This window comes from Sceloporus undulatus, chromosome 7 (assembly GCF_019175285.1).
Source record: "Sceloporus undulatus isolate JIND9_A2432 ecotype Alabama chromosome 7, SceUnd_v1.1, whole genome shotgun sequence".
Classification (NCBI taxonomy): Eukaryota; Metazoa; Chordata; class Lepidosauria; order Squamata; family Phrynosomatidae; genus Sceloporus; species Sceloporus undulatus.
Window position 1 is genome coordinate 21,311,121 of NC_056528.1, and position 17,769 is coordinate 21,328,889.

General features: G+C 43.2%; 1 protein-coding gene across 2 annotated transcripts in view; it reads left to right on the forward strand.

The window, feature by feature from the left end:
* The first annotated feature begins 2,575 nt into the window (after positions 1 to 2,575).
* Positions 2,576 to 17,769, forward strand: part of ASS1 (argininosuccinate synthase 1) — a 77,227-nt gene continuing 62,033 nt past the window's right edge. Inside the window, exons 1-5 of one of the 2 annotated variants that reach the window (XR_006104949.1) lie at positions 2,576 to 2,722; positions 7,080 to 7,192; positions 7,882 to 7,950; positions 10,275 to 10,463; positions 14,188 to 14,244. Coding sequence is in view for 1 of the 2 variants with exons in the window: in XM_042478441.1 (XP_042334375.1) it covers positions 7,085 to 7,192; positions 7,882 to 7,950; positions 10,275 to 10,463; positions 14,188 to 14,244 (423 nt within the window). In the remaining variant the exon portion in view is untranslated. The remainder of the gene's footprint in view (positions 2,723 to 7,079; positions 7,193 to 7,881; positions 7,951 to 10,274; positions 10,464 to 14,187; positions 14,245 to 17,769) is intronic. The other variant, XM_042478441.1, reaches the window with a different exon arrangement.

Consider the following 17,769-nt stretch of genomic DNA (forward strand, 5'->3'; position numbering starts at 1 on the left):
ATTATTATTTTTATCCCGCCCCTCTGCACAATGCAACCGGGGCATCTTACAACATTAAAATATACGCTCCATATCCCACAATCCCACCCCCCTTAAAATACAATTAAACAGTTAACAATTTAAAACATCACTTAAAAATAATAACAGATCAAGAGTAACTGCAGCAGAGTCAGGGGTAAACAGGTTGGACTTTCTTTTGGTGGCTGGGTATTTAGTCAGAAAGGCCTGCTGGAAGAGATCCATCTTAACAGCTTTTTAAAAGCTGTTTAAGGTGGTAATATGACGGATCACATCTGGCAGGGCATTCCATAATCTGGACCGGTTGCCGAAAAGGTCCTCTGGGCGGTTGCAGACAACCTAGTTTTTATAGGTTGCAGCAAGTTCCTCCCAGAGGACCTGAGTGTATGGGGTGGATTGTATGGAAGGAGTCGGTCCTGAAGTTAAGTTGGACCCAAGCCATTTAGGGCTTTAAAGGTGATAACCAAAACCTTGTACTGGGCCAGAAACTAATTCTCAGCCAATGAAGTGATCTTAAGATCGGTGTTATGTGGTCTCTTCTAGTTGTACCTGAGACCAACCTGGTTGCCATATTCTGTACTAGTTGAAGTTTCTGGACCAAGCACAAGGGTGGCCCCATGCAGAGTACATTACAGAAATCAAGATGGGAGATTACCAGCATATGCACCACAGTTTCAAAGTCCCTGATGTCCAGGAAAGGGCACAGTTGGAGTATCAGCCAAAGCTGATAACAGGCACTCCTGACTGTCACATTTACCTGATTCGTCATCTGGAGCAATGGATCAAGGAGCACCCCCAGACTGCGAACACAGTCCTTTGAGGGGAGTGTGACCCCATCCAGGACTGCAGGTTGTATCCCAATACCTGGGTTCAGGGTTGCTACTGTGAGTACCTTCATTTTGTCTGGATTCAGCTTCAATCTGTTTTCCCTCATCCAGTCCATTACCACTTTAAGACAATCACTGAGAGGAGAGACACCATCTGAAGTCAAAGCTGAGACCGAGACATGGAGAAATATATCTGGGTGTCATCAGCGTACTGCTAACACTCCACCCCATGTCTTTGAACGATCTCTCCCAGCAACTTCACACACACACACACACACACACACACACACACACACACACACGTATTGAATAGCATCGAGGACAGGATGGTGCCTTGTGGGACACCACAATTAAGCTCTTTTTTAGTAGAGCAACTGTCCCTGAGCATCACTCTCTGGAATCTGCCCAAGAGGAAGGAACAGAACCACTGCAATGCAGTGCCTCCAATTCCTAACCTTCTCAGGCGATCCAAGAGGAAATCATGATCTATTGTATCAAAAGCTGCTGAGAAGTCCAGTAATACCAACAGGGTCACACTGCCCCTGTCAATGCCCAGACGGAGGTCATCAGCCAAGGCAACCACGGCAGTCTCAACTCCATATCCTGTCCTAAAGCCAGTTTGAAATGGATCTAGATAATTGGTTTCCTTCAAGACAGCTTGGAGTTGAAGAGCAACCACACTCTTGATCACTTTGCTCAGAAAAGGTAATAATGAGACTGTCCTATAGCTGTTCATGTCCAGAGGGTCCAGGGAAGGTTTTTGCAGGAGCGACCTAACCGCTGCTTCCTTCAAACAGGATGGAGCATGACCTTTCCTAAGGGATGCATTGATGATGTCTCCGAGAAACATCCTCAAGGCATCGCCCCCCTGGATGGCTAGCCACGAAGGGCAAGGATCAAGAGGGCAGGTTGTTTTTCTCACTCTGCCAAGAAGCTTGTCCATGTCATCAGTACTCACAGATTGAAACTGATCCAGTATAATCTCATCAATCGAGTTGCTGGACAACTTGTCAATTGTTTCTGTTACAATACTGTCGTCTAAATCGGCTCTAATCTGAGAGATTTTATCTGCAAAGAAGTTATTGAATGCATCACAGCAGGCCGTTGTTGGGTTAAGTAATGAGTTCTGCACAGGTGGAACCTGTGTCAGTTTCCTTACCACTTTAAACAGCTCTGCTGGACAGGACTCTGCAGACTCAATACATGCAAAGGAGAAAGATTTCTGTGCTGCACATATTGCCTCTCTATAAGAACGAAGAAATTTCCTATGATGAGTTCTATCAGATAAGAATCAAGTTCTCTTCCAGACGCACTCTAGTCATTGTCCAATCCGCTTCATCTTCCTAAATTCTTCAGTATACCTTCCATAATTTAAAGATGGCTTTCATGTCCCCCTCTCTACTCCAGCCTAAAGAAATCCAGTTCCCTAAGTTGGCGCTCATAGGGCTAAGTTTCCAGACTTTTGAACATCTTGTTTGCCCTTCTTTTGGACACATTCTAGCTTGTACTTGCAGGAATTAAAGTTTTATTCAACAGGTATTCCTCCTTGCTGAATTTCTGCTGGCCTGATTGCTTTTAAAGGCACATCACTGCTAGAATGAGCTCAGCTGGCATTCTTGGGACTAAGCTGTCATTCCTTGAGGTTCCTAACACCATTTATCCCCCCAGCAGAAATAGTGCAGGGATAAAGGGAGAAGTTTACAGAGGACATATCCCATTCCTGTGAATAGATAACCTCCTTTATTCCTAGCTCCTCCCTCCTTGCCAAGTGACTGGGGTCTATATTCTGGGACAGCTTGTCAAGAGGAGGCATAGATTCTCTCTTTTTGCTTTGAGTGACATTTTTCTCTCTGGTGCTGCGTTCCAGTGGTGTGAAGGTAAGTGAATCTTAAAGTTTGTAGCTGGCAACTTATTGCAGTCTAAAGTAGTTTCTAAAGTAGGAGACAGATTCATGCAGAGGGAAGGAAGAGATGGGGTAGATGTGTAAGCTAGAGAAGCAAGAGAGGATATTTGGACAACATGGGTTTACGCACTGCTGTATTTTTTGTCTTTACTTTTACATGAGCCCATGAGAGTGTTGTTTGCTCCTGTCTGTTGGGTTTATTTCTTGCAATGCCTATTTAACTTATCCTAAACCTGCTGCACTTCCATTTTGGTGGGCATTTCTTTGCCATGTCCAGCAATCAATATGTGCAGTTCTCATGTCACAAACTTGCTGCGGATGGAAAGGAACATAAACCTGCAGAGGCTAAGAGCGTGGTGTAGTGACCAGCATGGTAGTATAAGCATTGGACTATGATTCTAGAGAACAGGGTTGAAACCCCAGCTCAGCCATGTAAATCCACTGGGTGATCTTGGATTCTCTCAGCCTCAGAGGATGGTGATGGCAAGCCCTCTCTGAAAAAACTCGCCAAGAAAACCCAGTTTTCTTAGGGTTGTCATAAGTCAGAAGCTAATTGAAGGCACACAAAAACAATAAGAGCTAGGAGTCTCTCACTGAAGTCTTGCCCACGTCATAAATGCATGTGACTTGCTTTAAGGGTTATGTTGTAAATGTCTACCTTTCAGAGCCATCATAAATATTGGGTATGCGATATCATGAGATGAGATGACACATTAGAAAAAGCGAGAATTCTTGGTAAAGCGAAAGGCAGTAGGAAAGAAGTAAGACTTCAGTAGGGATGTGTAGACTACATCAAGGAAGGCATGCCTGCTCTTCTGAGTTTGCAGGACCAAAGCAGGGCAGTGGAAGACCAGGGACTCTGGAGGTTGCTCATTCATAGGGTCATCATAAGTCAAAGCTGATTTGATGACAATGAACAATAAAGCTGGATGAGAATTCCATGGCTACCATGGACTGCTAAAAAGACAAATAAGCTTGAACTCTCCCTAGAAGCAAAAATGCCTCAACTGAGGCTGTTGAGCTTTGGACATATCATGAAACAAGATGAGCCATTAGAAAAGACAAAAAGTAATCTGGAAAGCAGTAGGAAAAGAAGGAGACAATTTACAGGTAGATTGATTCAACTAGGAAAGCCCTGGCTGCCCTGTTTGATTGATGACAGTGTCATTGAGATGTCTTCTTCATATGGTTGCTACAAGTCAAAGTTGACTTGATGGCAATGAACAACCACAAATGCATGTGATGTCTCTTTGGGCATTTGTTGTTAACTGCCATCAAACTGACCTCGACTTATGGTGACCCTAAGAATGAGAGACTTCCAAGTCACCATAGAGGAAGATATTTGAGAGGGGACTATCAGAATACTGTTGCAGTGGATCTTCTGCAGCAACAGGTGACCTTTGGGTTTGCTTCAAACTATATAGATTTTCTGTGGGGGAAATAGGTACAGTATAATCAGAGGAGTGTATTCACCAGTGCCTCTTCCCTAGATACAGCCTCTCTTTTTGCCTGCATTCCAGGCATGAAATGAATGCAAATTTGTTGAATTGGAAGGATGGAGGAGCAAGTTTCAGTAATTATTTTCTGCCTCATTGTTGGACCTAATGCTGGATGCAAGAGTTGCCAGCTTGAAAACACTCCTTTGATGTGTTAAAACATGCTGCCCTTTTAACTGCAGTTCACTAAAAAGGGTCTCCCTCTCACCGCATCAATAAGTTACAGTGGATGCCGCATCACACTGTTGACTCATGCTTAACTTGTGGTCTATTAGGATTTCTTTCACATGTACTGTTGTCAAACCAGGGAGCTTATTCCATTAACAAATATGCCAGTTTACCTCTTTCGGTTTGAATTCAGGATCTGGGATGCCCCTAGATGTTATCATACCTATATCACCACCAATCTAGCCCAGATGATGCCACCTGGGTGCATTCTGGGTCCAAGCCTCGCTCAGCCAGCACATTTTTAAGGGATGAGGAGCTTCCGACTTAAAAAATTGGTCAGCTGAGTGAGGCTTCGACCTGGGATGCATTCAGGCGGTGGCATCCCGGATAGATAGGCAGCAATTTAGGTATGATAACATCCAGGGGCATCTTAGATCCTGAATTCAAGCCAGAAGAGGTCAGCCTGCTTATATGTTAATGGGATAAGCTCCAATGTGTCACCCATCTTATATCTGTGCATTTCATTTTTACTGCCCAAGTATAGCAGCCTACATTTCTAAATGCAAATCATATTTACAAATAAGTTGGCTCACCACCTCTGGTGACTCTGTTCTCCATCTCAACATCCCCACTGGGAACCAGTTGCCCCTGTATAAAATATAAGACACACCACTAGCACAGAGATATGCTGCCTGCCTTCTTCTCAGCCTTTGGTCCAGGCAGCTATAGGTGTTCCAGATCCTCTCTGCTCACCTTTCTTTAAACATTAAAAAAATTAAACTGGAGTTGAAGTATACAGCCCTCTGGATGGTGGGCTCTTGAAACACCGGTGGTAGAACAGGCTAACTCACATCTTGGGATAAATTGTCCATCTTCTGTTCTAAAGAGGAACAGCCTTTCTGAGTGCAGAATTAACAGTTTGAACCAAATTCCAATAGACCGAAAAGTAGTCCACTCAGGCAGGACTGATTGTTTCTTGCTCAGTTTGAAACTGATCCAACATTCCGTCTGCTTTTTCTCTCTCTCATAATCCCAGAGTGCACACAGAGAATTGCAAGTTGCTGGTCATTCAAAATCAGAGCTGTAGAGGTCTTTGTCAATGGCTCAGTTATTGTCCAGAGGTTCTGGTGAATGGTGCCAAAGAGGCTGCCTAGTAGTGTCCTAATGGGAGATGGGGGGATCTTTCCTGGGGGCACACACTAAGGGGGTGCAGTGGCACCTTCTTTCCTTTCCCTCACTGAGGTGCCAGAAAAGGGAGGCAGAGTTCAGCTATCAGGAATATGAGCTGGGCAGGACACTCTCACATCACAAGCCTCACCAAGTCAAGCCTTTTTCCTGCTCTTTCCCTTAGAATAGTGGTTCTCATGCCATGACCCTTTAATACAGTTCCTCATGTTGTGTTGATCCTCAACCGTGTCTCAGTTCCTAAAACCATCAGAAATATGTAAATTATGCTTACAGCCAGAGTAGGCAATATGTAGGTCTCCAGATGTTAGGGCTACAACTCACATCCTCGCTAATACCTGACGGGAGTTCATCATTTGCCATTGACACCTGGCTTCCTGAAAGAGAAGAGTTAGAAAGGGACCCTATGTGAGGTAGAATCCTCTTTTTAAAAAACCCAGTTTGCTTAGCCACAGAAAGTATTATAAACTCCTCGTGATTTCAAGTGAGGTTAAACATTAAGACTGCCTTCTGAGACATGTTCCAAAACATCTGGACATGGTCTGCTGATAAGATAACAGGGGGAACAGTGGAATAATATACAAGCAATGTACACAGTCTGAAAACAGTGCTTGCTTCTTATTGGAAACTTGTATGGTGGTCATAGCCTTTTGTTGCAGAAACGTCATGCTTTTGTAAGGATTCTGTATGAAGTTGTTCAGGGCGGAACTGTGGGCTTCCAAGCCAGAATCTACTCAGTGTTGCTCTGTTAAATAAATTGTTGCATTCAATCTATTATCAGACTTAATTAAAGGTTATAGAAAAATCCCCTTCATTGCTGAACATAATGGTACTCCTCAGAGTAGCTAAGAAGGAACCAAAGAGCCTGGACAGACAGGGCAAAATAAAGCTGCTTCGGGTCACTTTGGAGGTATGCTGTTTAAATGATACATGCGTCTTAAGAGTCCAGAAGCCATGCCAAAACCATGCTCCACCTCCAAAGTGACCCGAAGAAGCTTTATTTTGGCCTGTCTGTATGGGCCCAAAGATTTCTCACTGAAAATGTTTTAGGCTGGTAGGTAATGTACATTAGCTTACAAAAGACCATCTCCGGGCAGAGAGGAATACTGCTAGCAATGCAAGGGTATTTTCTGTTCTGTCTTTGATGGCACATCACAACGAGAATCTTTTTGGACTGTCACGACGAGTTGGAAACTGACCATTAATGACCACCATGGATTCCAAGCTATTTGCCTATATCCTCCTATGTATATAGTGGATGCACAGACTGTAATTAACCCTCTAATGACTCTAAGCAATAGCAACTTCCCCAAGGATGCATCATGAGCCTGTGACAGAAACATTTTGTATTTCCATCTGCTGGGCTTCAGAACTCCTTAGCACCTTCTCATGTTGGCTGGAAGAAGAGTGATGGGAAGTGTCTTCTTTTGCATGCACCCACTGTGATTGACTGGGTTTTGTTTTGTTTTTGCTCCTTGACAGATCTGATGTCTGAGTCCAAAGGTACCGTGGTGCTTGCCTACAGTGGTGGCCTGGACACATCATGCATCCTGGTCTGGCTGAAGGAGCAGGGCTATGAGGTCATTGCTTACCTGGTAAGGGGACAAAGAGTGCATATGGCAGGACTCCTAAAGGGAAGTGCTGTAATTTGGGGTAGCTGGGGTCATGCTTTGCATGTGGAAGATCCTGGGTTCAGTTCCCATTAATGTTACACAATGCAGGAAAGATCTCTCTTTGAAACTCCAGAGTGTGTCTGCCAATCCGTGCAGGTAGTACTAAGGTAGATGGATCAATGGTTGGATGCTGCAATCTGCTCCTGGGAAAACAGTTTAGTGACAGAATTTTGCATGAGCACATGTGGAATGGAATTAATAAAGGGAAAAAACCCAACAAAGCAAATTTAAGTGGCCATCCAGGACATGCATTCATGGGAGCAAATCCATTGGAACGCAGTGGTTCTGACTTTTGAATAAGCATATAGAGGATCATGCACTTTACATGTGTATCCCATATTAATAGCTTTTAACAACAACAGATCTGCTTTAAAAGAGCTGTCCAAGGTGCTAAATCTGTTCTGGGGATGAGGGTCACCAGTTTGTGTAGTTCCTTATTATTCAGCCTGCTCCCTGGAGCACTTGCGCCAGCTCACTGAATGGAAGCATTGCTAGATAATATATGGATGCCAGTTCAGGAAAGATTCTGCAAAGGAGCCTTCCTCTTTGCACCCGCCTTGGAAAAAATAATTAGACATATTCATGTATTTTTGTTTTTGTTAATCTTTCAGGCCAACATTGGACAAGATGAAGACTTTGAAAAAGCAAGGCAGAAAGCTGTCTCCCTGGGAGCCAAAAAGGTAATACGTCACAAGCACAGTGTGATCAGCTGGGCACAGAGCCACAGGGCAGTTGAACTAGTTGTACGACGCTTGGCAGGTTTTAATTCTCCCCCCCTTATTTTATTTGACCCTTACTATGTAAAAGTGCTGTGCAAACTTTACAACACACTATAAATAAATATTAATGATAAGTTTGCTGGGCTGTTTTCTCCAATTAAAATGTATCACATCAAGCTACTATAGAAATACTTTAAACATCACAATCCAGGTTTTCTCCTCTATATAAAGATAAATTATTAGGACCATCAATAAATAAACTTAAAATGAATTTTTTCAGAACTTTGAAAGTTCTGGTGGAAGGCTATGTGGAGACAAATTATGTTCTATCAAACATGAGAAAAGGATACTGCATACAGTGGATCCTTAGTATCTGTTAGGGTTTGGTTCCAGGACCTCAATGATACCAAATTCTGTGGATGTTCAGGTCCCATTATATACAATGATGTAGTAAAATGGTGTCCCTTGTATAAAATGGCAAAATCAAGGCTTACTTTTTGAAGTGGGGAGGGCAAGGGGAATTTTCAAGCCATGGAGGTTAATCAAATGCCAGCCAAAATAGAAAAGTCTTTACTTGTCTGCTAAAAGACAGTAGGGAGAGATGCCTATTTCTAGTTGCCCTCATGGTTCCCTTGCAAGACTTTATTTCTGCAGTCCCACCACTGGGCACCATCGCTCTTGAACCACTGCTGCAACCACTGCCAGTGTGTGTCTGAACTGAACCAGTCCAGAAGCACCATTGCAGTGTTTCCAGAGGAACAGAAGCAAAATAGAACAATTATTTATTAAACAGGAGTTCAAGATACAGTTAAGGATTACTTGGTGAAGAGGAGCTTCAGGTTACAGAGTTTCATGGCCTAGTTGTTGTTGTTACTTATTTAACTCCTCTGAATCCTAATGGTCTTCAACATATCTCAGGAACTCTTTCCCTGCCTCCTTATTATCCCAGTTGATTAAGAGCCTGTACAGACCAGTGTTATATAGTGGCATGGGGGCAGCATGGAGATGTGGTGTATGCATGTCAGCCACCCTCACACCGCCCCCACACCGGCATCATGCTGTGTGCCCAACCACACGGCGGGGGGCATCACAGTACTCTGTTGGCACAGCGTTTAAATGCGCTGCACCAAATGAGCACCAGAAAGCCTCTGTCACTGCGGCTAGGGCACCCTTTCTGTGGCACCACAGATTGGGACCACAGTATGTGGTTGCCATGGCCCTGATCTGGCAAGGAAAGGGGCAGCACACAGCTGCCCTTAGGGGCCATCTGAGCCCCTAACTGTCCTAACTGACCCAACACACAAACTCCTTACCATCTTCTATGGGTCTATTCACACTGTGAAAATAATTCAAAATGAATCTGGGTTGAATCTCAGTTGTTGACACGCATCCCGAATGCACCCAATTAAGTTTTGGGGGGAGCTGCCAAAACCCCCCCTCTTAATCAGGTTTCCTCCCGAGTTGATTTAAAAAGACCTGCACTATTGGTAATATGAATAACTGATGTGAATAGACCCAAATAGACCTGGAATAAAACGCTGCATGTCTTGGACATGTTCTGAATACATTTGCATCATTGACTCTGCCACCACTTATGACTATCACTCTTGAGACCATGTTATACAGGAGTTGTCTCTTAATATCCACTCTTTTGTTAATTGCTGACAAGTCATTTTCAACTTATGGCAACCCTGTGAGCAAGAGACCTACAACACACTGTGTCCAACCCACAGCTGAGGCTTCTTTGATGGAGTCTACTTATAATGTAATCTTCCTCTTTTCCTAGTGCCTTCTACTTTAAACATTTACTGAAACATTATCCCTTTATTCCTCGGCCACAAATAAACTAAATTGTACAATTTCTTGGGTGTATAGTGGACATGTTCATCTACAAATCACAGTGTGTTGAAACAGCTGAGCAGATATTAGTCTCTGATAACAGATGAGAGTTATGGTATGCTAACTCTCTTCCCTTTCACCCAGATGTTTGTGCCATCATCTATTGATTGATTTATGGCAAGTGTTAATAATGTAGCTGTTAGTTTCTGTGTCCAATTTTGGTCTGAATCCAAACCCAAATATATAGGCAATGTATATATGCTGAAAGTCTTAAATTCCATGCTTTGGAAGCAGTAGATTGTAATAAAAAAAACACTGTGCTAAAATACATCTGTTAATCTTAAAGGTGCCACAAGTCTATGTGTTACATAGATGTGCAGAATCCAACTTATTTCTCTCTTCTCTTCTCTTCTCTTCTCTTCTCTTCTTCTCATCCCCTACTTCAGGTTTACATTGAAGATATTAGCAGAGAGTTTGTGGAAGAATTTATCTGGCCAGCAGTCCAAGCCAACGCTGTCTATGAGGACCGATACCTTCTAGGTACTTCTCTGGCCCGGCCTTGCATTGCCCGTAAGCAGATGGAAATAGCCCAGAAAGAAGGAGCCCAGTATGTCTCTCATGGAGCCACTGGAAAGGTGAGACGAGAAAAGCCTTGGGAATCTGAACTGGATGAAGGGTATTGTCGTGAGCTGGCCTCTGCCAAGAAGCAGATGGATTCTGGAGTCCTTGTTAGCATTATAAGTTAGCATTATATGTATATAGCATTATATGTTTGTTTATTGTTTTTATACACCACTCTCAGAAATACTCTCAGATCAGCTTACAAATTGGTAATAAGAAAGTTTCCTGCTCTCAGGCTCACAGTATAAAACAGTAAATTTTATTCAGACACCAAAGCAGTTCATGGTATGGCGATGTACGTTTCCACTGTGGATGAGACATCTCTAAGATTTTATGTCCTCGACTGCCCTGCTCAGGTCCTGTAGATTCAGGCCTGTGACCTCCCTGAAACTAAGCCATAGTTTACATTAACCATGGTTTGTTCCTTAAATCATGGGAAGAGAATGCTAGACTAGCTGGTCTGGTCTTCAATTAACCCAGAGTGTCTTATTGTGTCATATAATTCTTACCACAAGATGAAGATAGAGAAGTTTCCAATTCAGGGGCTCTTCCCCACTAGATGAGTGTAGTGACATGATTCCATTTTTACTCGTATGGTTGCATCTTATACAATCCTGGTAATTGCAACTTGGGAGGAGTACTGAGAATTCTTAGTCAGAGAGTTCTAGTGCCTCACCAGACTATTTCAGGATTCCTTGAGGATGCAGCTGTGGAATCACAGTGCTCTAACTGTGAAATGTGAAAGGGTCCTAGATCTTGTCTGGGCACAGAATAATCAATTCATTCCAGAAATAAATGTTTACCTGTCCTTTCCAACATGCTGTTACTGCTGCCCTTTGGAAAGTTTTATGGAAGAGTTGTTCCACAAGAGGGGGCCAGCAGCCCATAGTTTCTAGATGCATCCCTGGTCTTAATCTGTTGCAGGTAGATTCCATCTCCTGACAAGGCAGTACTTGTCCAGCAGAGGTAGAAAGAGACCGTGGAACAGGGTTCAGGAGTTTCTAAAGTAAATTCAGTAGTGCAATTTAAGTTGCTTTCCATTCTGAGCATTTGAGAGACTGCTGTTCCAACATCCTATTTTGCAGGCTCCCAGAACTTTGTTTAAGGTGGATGGATTGGTTGACAACTGGGGAGAAGATTGTTATTAACTTTGCTTACTAGCAGGTAGTTGGTGGCAGGGAGGGGGGCAAATTGCTTTTGTGTTCATTATCACTGCAACATCATTATATATAAATACTCTTACATACCTGCCAACTCTCCTAATCTGGTAAGGACAGTCACAGTCCTCTGTCATCCTACTTTTTCAGATGCTCCTAAAATGTCTGAGTTTCTCTCTTTTCTCCAGCCTTTGTCCTCAGTTCACCTTTATTGCTGCAAACTGAGTGCAAAGTGCAAAAGGAATTTGCATTCAAGTAATTCAGCACCAGGGAGAGTTAAGGAGGGATAGAATCTTACTGTTCCTTGGAGGCTCAGGCAAAAGCAAACTTTTGCATCCTTTCCTGGTTTGTTTGCTCTTCCTCATTAATAATGTCATCTTGACCATGATCTGATACCGGTTGGCCATACCTGTCCCAGTTTTCATCCATGACATGTTGGAGGAGCCCAATGTATGCTTAGCAGTACCCTCCATGTGTTCAGTATATGCAAACTCTGCCTGGAAATAATGGTTTCTGAAGTCAGATGAAAGTCATCTAGTTGTTTTTCTTTAGGTGAGTGCTGATCATTTTCAATTTCATTTCATTTCACTTTTAACACAGTAATTTCTCCAGCTATGTATTGTGAGAGAGTGGCTCAATTGTCTACCTACGATAAATGCATGAGAAGGAAGCATAGCAACTTAGAGTCACCCAGTCCAACCCCATTCTGCCATGCAGGGAATCACAACAACAGCACTCTGGAGAGGTGTCCATCCAATCTCTGTTCCACTTGCTAGAGTCACAGGCCTATATTCTATCCAAATGTTACTCTGTTGTCACTTAAGATGGAATTGAGGAATTTCACTGCGGTGGGAGCCACCCTCCTTTTCAGCGATGCGAGGAATAGAGAGAAAGAGTAATAAATGACAGTAATAAAATTTCAGTTCCATAAGCCACAGAAAATTAACTTTCCCTGTGAGCCAGTTGTCTTGTGTGAACCTAACTGCCCCTTTCTTAAGCAGAGGATATTTAATTTCTCAAGGAGCCTCTGCTACTTTTTGAAGTGAAATGTTTTGCAGGCCTTAACTTTAGTAACTTGCTCAGTAGCTTTAGTAGAATCAGTGTGGTATAGTGGTTTAACTGTTGGATGAGAACTCTGGAGACCAGATGATGTTAGCCACAGGCCTGCATGTTATTAAGATGTTGTTTTGTTCTGAGTTAGGATGGTATGGAGGGATATCCATGCAGGCAGGACACTCCTCCTTCTGGCCATGTGGATACTGTCCTGATTTGGCAGAGACAGTCCTGATAATCCTTTGCTGTCCCACTTGCTCAGATGTTTGTAAAATGTCCTAGTTTTTATCTTCACCTCCTCCTGCTTTCTTTCCTTGTCCTCTGTTAACTTAGCAGGAGGGAGTAAAATCATCAGGGCCCCACCTCCTGTGACATTGCAAGGTCTTGGTCCTTACTCTCAGGTTTGTCCCTGAAATTTCAGGGCTAGTTCTGCCCTAACAAGCCTAGCCCTCTAATCTAACCAGATTGTGTTCTGGTGGATGCTGTCCTGTGATCAGTATGTGCTTAGGGTAGTGGCTTCCAACCGCCAGTCTCAGCTTCTGAGTGTCGGATGGAGTATGGTTTTTTTTTTGGGGGGGGGGGTGCACCAACATTTCCTTTTCTGCATACACAGGATGGTCCTGAACACACACTTTGCAATGCAGAAAGAAGTATGCAGGCTTATTTGCTTGTCCTTCTGGTTAAAAGAGGAACGAGCAGAGGGGAAAAATTGGACTACAACTCCCAGAATCCCCCATCCACTCTACTTACTGCTTGCTGTTTGCATGAAAGGCTGTGTCTGCGGGATGGCTTTGTGCCAGTATTTGCCTTTGCAGTGACAGAAGCAGATGGGCCAGAGATTATTTGCTCACAGAGAAGGTTAATTAGGGAAAGAAACAGGCTGAGGATGTCTCAAACTATTAGCTGAAGCTTTCCTCTATAAAAGGCAGAACTCTGCTCTGCTGTTTGCCTCTTCCTTGGACCAGTGTTTACCAATGGACACCAGGCTTCTGGAAGGCCCATGTAAATGGTTTTGGATACTGCTGTCCTTTAAAGAGGGGAGAGCAACTGAGGAAGGCTGCAGGGCCCCCAGTCTCCAAATGTCCCCAAATGCCTTCTAGATGACATGAGGGCATTTTTACCATGTTTTGGGGGCTTTCTTGGGACACATTTTAAAAGATCTTTGAAAAGTTTTTTTGACCCACCCCCAAATATGGTGGGAAAGACCCTAGATGCCATTAGGGGGGATTTTAACACAATACATAAAATTAATAATTTAAAAAGATTAAAACATCGCGTTAAAAGAGTAAAAAGATTAAAACCCACAGCTATCACATCCTTTCCAGGGTGAAAAAAGGAGCTGCAAAAAGGAAAAGCCGGATCAGGGCCGTGGCATGTGGTTGCCACAGCCCCGAACCAGTACACCTGAAGGTGGTTGCAGCCCCTAAGAGTCACTTTGGATCATTGTAACAACCTGGATTTAATTTGTAGCATTTAGATAGTCTTTGGACTAATTTTTTTCTTCTCTTTCTCTCTTTTTTTCCTTTAGGGTAATGACCAGATTCGGTTTGAGCTCACCTATTATGCCCTCTGTCCCCAAATTGAGGTAAGGACGTCGGTGAAGAACATTTGCACAACCACTTCTCACTAGGGCTGCCTCTTTTCACAACACAAAACCTTAGTTGTTGCATGCCTTCAGATGGTTGATAACCCCAAGGTGAACCTATCAGAGAGTTTTCCTGGCAAAATTTATTCAGAGGGATTTTGCCATTGTTTTCTTCTGAAGCGAAGAGAGGGTGACTTGCCCAAGATCACCCTGTGAGTTTTCATGTCTAAGTAGGAATTTGAACCCCGATCTCTAGGAATCCCAATCCAACACTCAAATCACTACACCAAAATGGTTTTCAATTGGACTTTCAAGTGGACTTTGACTTATAGTGATGCTATGGTGATGTTGAGAGATAGGAACATAATGTTGGACAGAGCTATGGGACCAAGTGTCCTGTCCTTTCCTGTCCCCCTGAAGCCAGTGGGTCTCCAAATTTTGGTTAGAATCATAGAGTTAGGAGAGACCCCAAGGGCTATCCAGTCAAACCCCAATCTCCCATGGAGGAATACCCAATCAAAGCACCCTTGACAGATGGCCATCCAGTCTCTGCTTAAAAACCTTCAAAGAAGGAGACTCCACCACACTCTGAGGGAGTGTGTTCCACTGTCCTCCCTTTGTTTTGGGGTTCAGATCCCAGAAACCCCAGCCAACTTGGCCAACAGTCAGGATTTATGGATGCTGAAGTCCAAAACATTTGAAGGACCAAAGGTTGGAAACTACTACCCTAAGCCATCCTGCTGCCCTCAGAGGGATGCTGTGTGATCACCAGTATCATACCATCATCGAATCCTAGATTTGGAAGGCACTCCATGGACCATCGAGTCTAACCCATGTTAACTGCAGGATTTCCAGCAAGTCTAGCCCCTCAGCCCCTGTACATGGAATGAAGGAACATCATCTTGTTGTTTGGCTTGAGTAGCATAATGTCTTGGGTGAATGGGAATGGAAATCCTATTTATGGCATTCGGAGCAAGGGGCAGTGTATGGTTCCCAGTTCAGAATTGTCCCAGGCCTTGGTTTTCTGAGCCAAAACCTTAGACCTGAATTATTCTGCAGTGCAGCGTTGTGGAAAAACCAACATGTTGGGTCTCCAGAATGAGCTGCTAATGACGGTTCTGCCATCTATGGGCCAGCAGGGAATGTTGTTGAAAGGGGGAAGAATCAGTAAACATTTTAAGTACTGAAACAAATGTCAACGGATGAATGAAATGGAAAACAAAGCTGTCAATAAGGGAAACAAACAGAGTTACAAATCATGTTTTTGGTTGTACACATCTATATGCAAAATTGATTCATTGGCTTGATCTGCATATGAGTAAAATCATTTGTATGTATATGTATAATTTTTTAATATTTAAAAATATTTTAATATTTAATATAACTAGTTAAATATAATGGCTGGCATTCTGCTTGGGACATACATCTTTGTAAATGCCCTTGTTGTTATTGTGTGCCTTCAAGTAATTTCTGACTTATGGCAACCCTAAAGTGTTGGGATATCATGGGGTATCGTGGGGTTTCCATGGCTGCACAGGGAATCTTGATCTCCAGAGTTGTAATCCAGTGCTTGAACATCTACACCAGTCGTCCCCAAACTCTGTTCTTTAAGGGATTTTGGACTTCAGCTCCCAGAATCCCAGACTATTGACCAACATGGCTGAGGCTTCTGGGAGGTGAAGCCCCAAATCTCTTAAAGGGCACAGTTTGGGGACCACTGCTCTATATCATTCTGGCATTTAGGCTACCACATGTATATAGCCTTATGTGCGTACAAAATTGAATGGAGTAGTTTCACAACATTCATATTTGTCTGGGGCTGCTGTGACATTACAGTGTATGGGCACCTGTTGCACAATGGTGAAATTAGTGATGCTCCATGGCATGATGCTCAGTGGACACTAATGCACATTGGAGAGTGCCTGGAAACTGACTAGGAAAAATGAGCATCACAGGAATGCCCAATGCTGATTGGCGCATTTGTGCCAGTGCTTGGAAATTCATTTTTGCAATTCACTAACAGAATTTTAAAATTCAAGCTATAGATGTGTTAGTCTGTAGAATCAGTATGGAGAGAGATCTGGTAGCACCTTTGAGACTAACTAAAGAAAAAAGTTGGCAGCATGAGCTTTCATAGACTAAAGTCTACTTCCTTGGATGCACAGTACACTATCTAAGGTGCTACAAGATCTCTCTACATAGGGGTTTGTTGCATTTCTACAACATAGCTATAGTTTGTAAAGTGACCAAATGCGTAGACTATGACATAGGATCCCAGCTAATGTTTAATACAGGTTGAGTATTGCTTATCTGGAACTGTGAAACATGAAATACTCCAAAATCCAAAACGTTTTGAGCTACAACACAAGTAGCGTTGTGTGTATCTATACTGTGTTTGCAAGGCTGGAGAGAGATGTAGAGATCTGTGAAATGCTCCTTCTGTCATTTTACAGTTTTTTTTAAATGTCTCATTGTATATGAAAATGCAGGCATTCCATAATCCATTTTTGAGTAATGAGGGTTAATGAAGTTAAACCCCAATCTTATTATTAAGACTGAAGTTATTATATTGGTGTATGGCATAATCGTTTTAGTTTCTGTTGAAAGTTACTGTTAAAGGGCCTTTTAAAGAAGCATTTTCACAGAAGATTTTCAAGTCTTATGCCGCCGTTCTCTTATTACTTTGAAAGGCTCTCTGAAAAAAAAATCAGTGTAAAGCAATAGAAAAACAAAGAGGAACAACAAAGGCTGCGACAGGTTGTTTTTCCAATTCTGCAATGAGCCACAGCAATGGGTTATTCACAAAATACTGTACCAGCTGGAACAAACTAATTATTGAGTTACTTATTTATATCCAGCCTTTCTTCCAATATGGGACCCAAGGTAGCTTTTAAAAAGCATTTTCCCAAGCATTGCTGGAGATCCTAAACATACCTCATACTCTTAAGAAAGGAGCAAGCAACTGAGAAAAACCGGGGGACTGCATTAGCCCTTCCAAGAGGCATTGGAAGGCTGCACCACCCCATTGCACCTGCCCCACAAAAATAAAGATATACAAATATAAAAAGCCTAAATGGCTGAAGGAGGGAAACACAGCAAAAGTGGACACCAAGCCTCCCGAGGGATACAAAAATGCACCCCCGGTGGGCCAAATCTTCCCATTTCTGCTGTAAGAGGAGAATTTTGTGGCCAGTGGGGTACCTATAGCTGATCACCTGTTTGCCCCAACTCTGCCCCCATGCCAGCATGACGCTGCATGCCTTACCACACGACAAGTGGCATCACGGCACTCTTCTGGCACTGTGTCCAAATGATGCAGCGCCAAAGGAATGCCGAAAAGCTATGGCACCGATGGCTATGGCGCCCTTTCAGTGGTGCAAAAAGGAGCCACTTTTTGCGGCTCCTTTTTGCACCATGGAAAAGCCAGATTGGGGCTGTGGCGTGTAGTTGCTGTGGCACTGAACCAATGAAGACAGAGGTGGCTGCAGACCACCCCTTAGAGTTGTTCTGTTCAGCCCCTTGGGC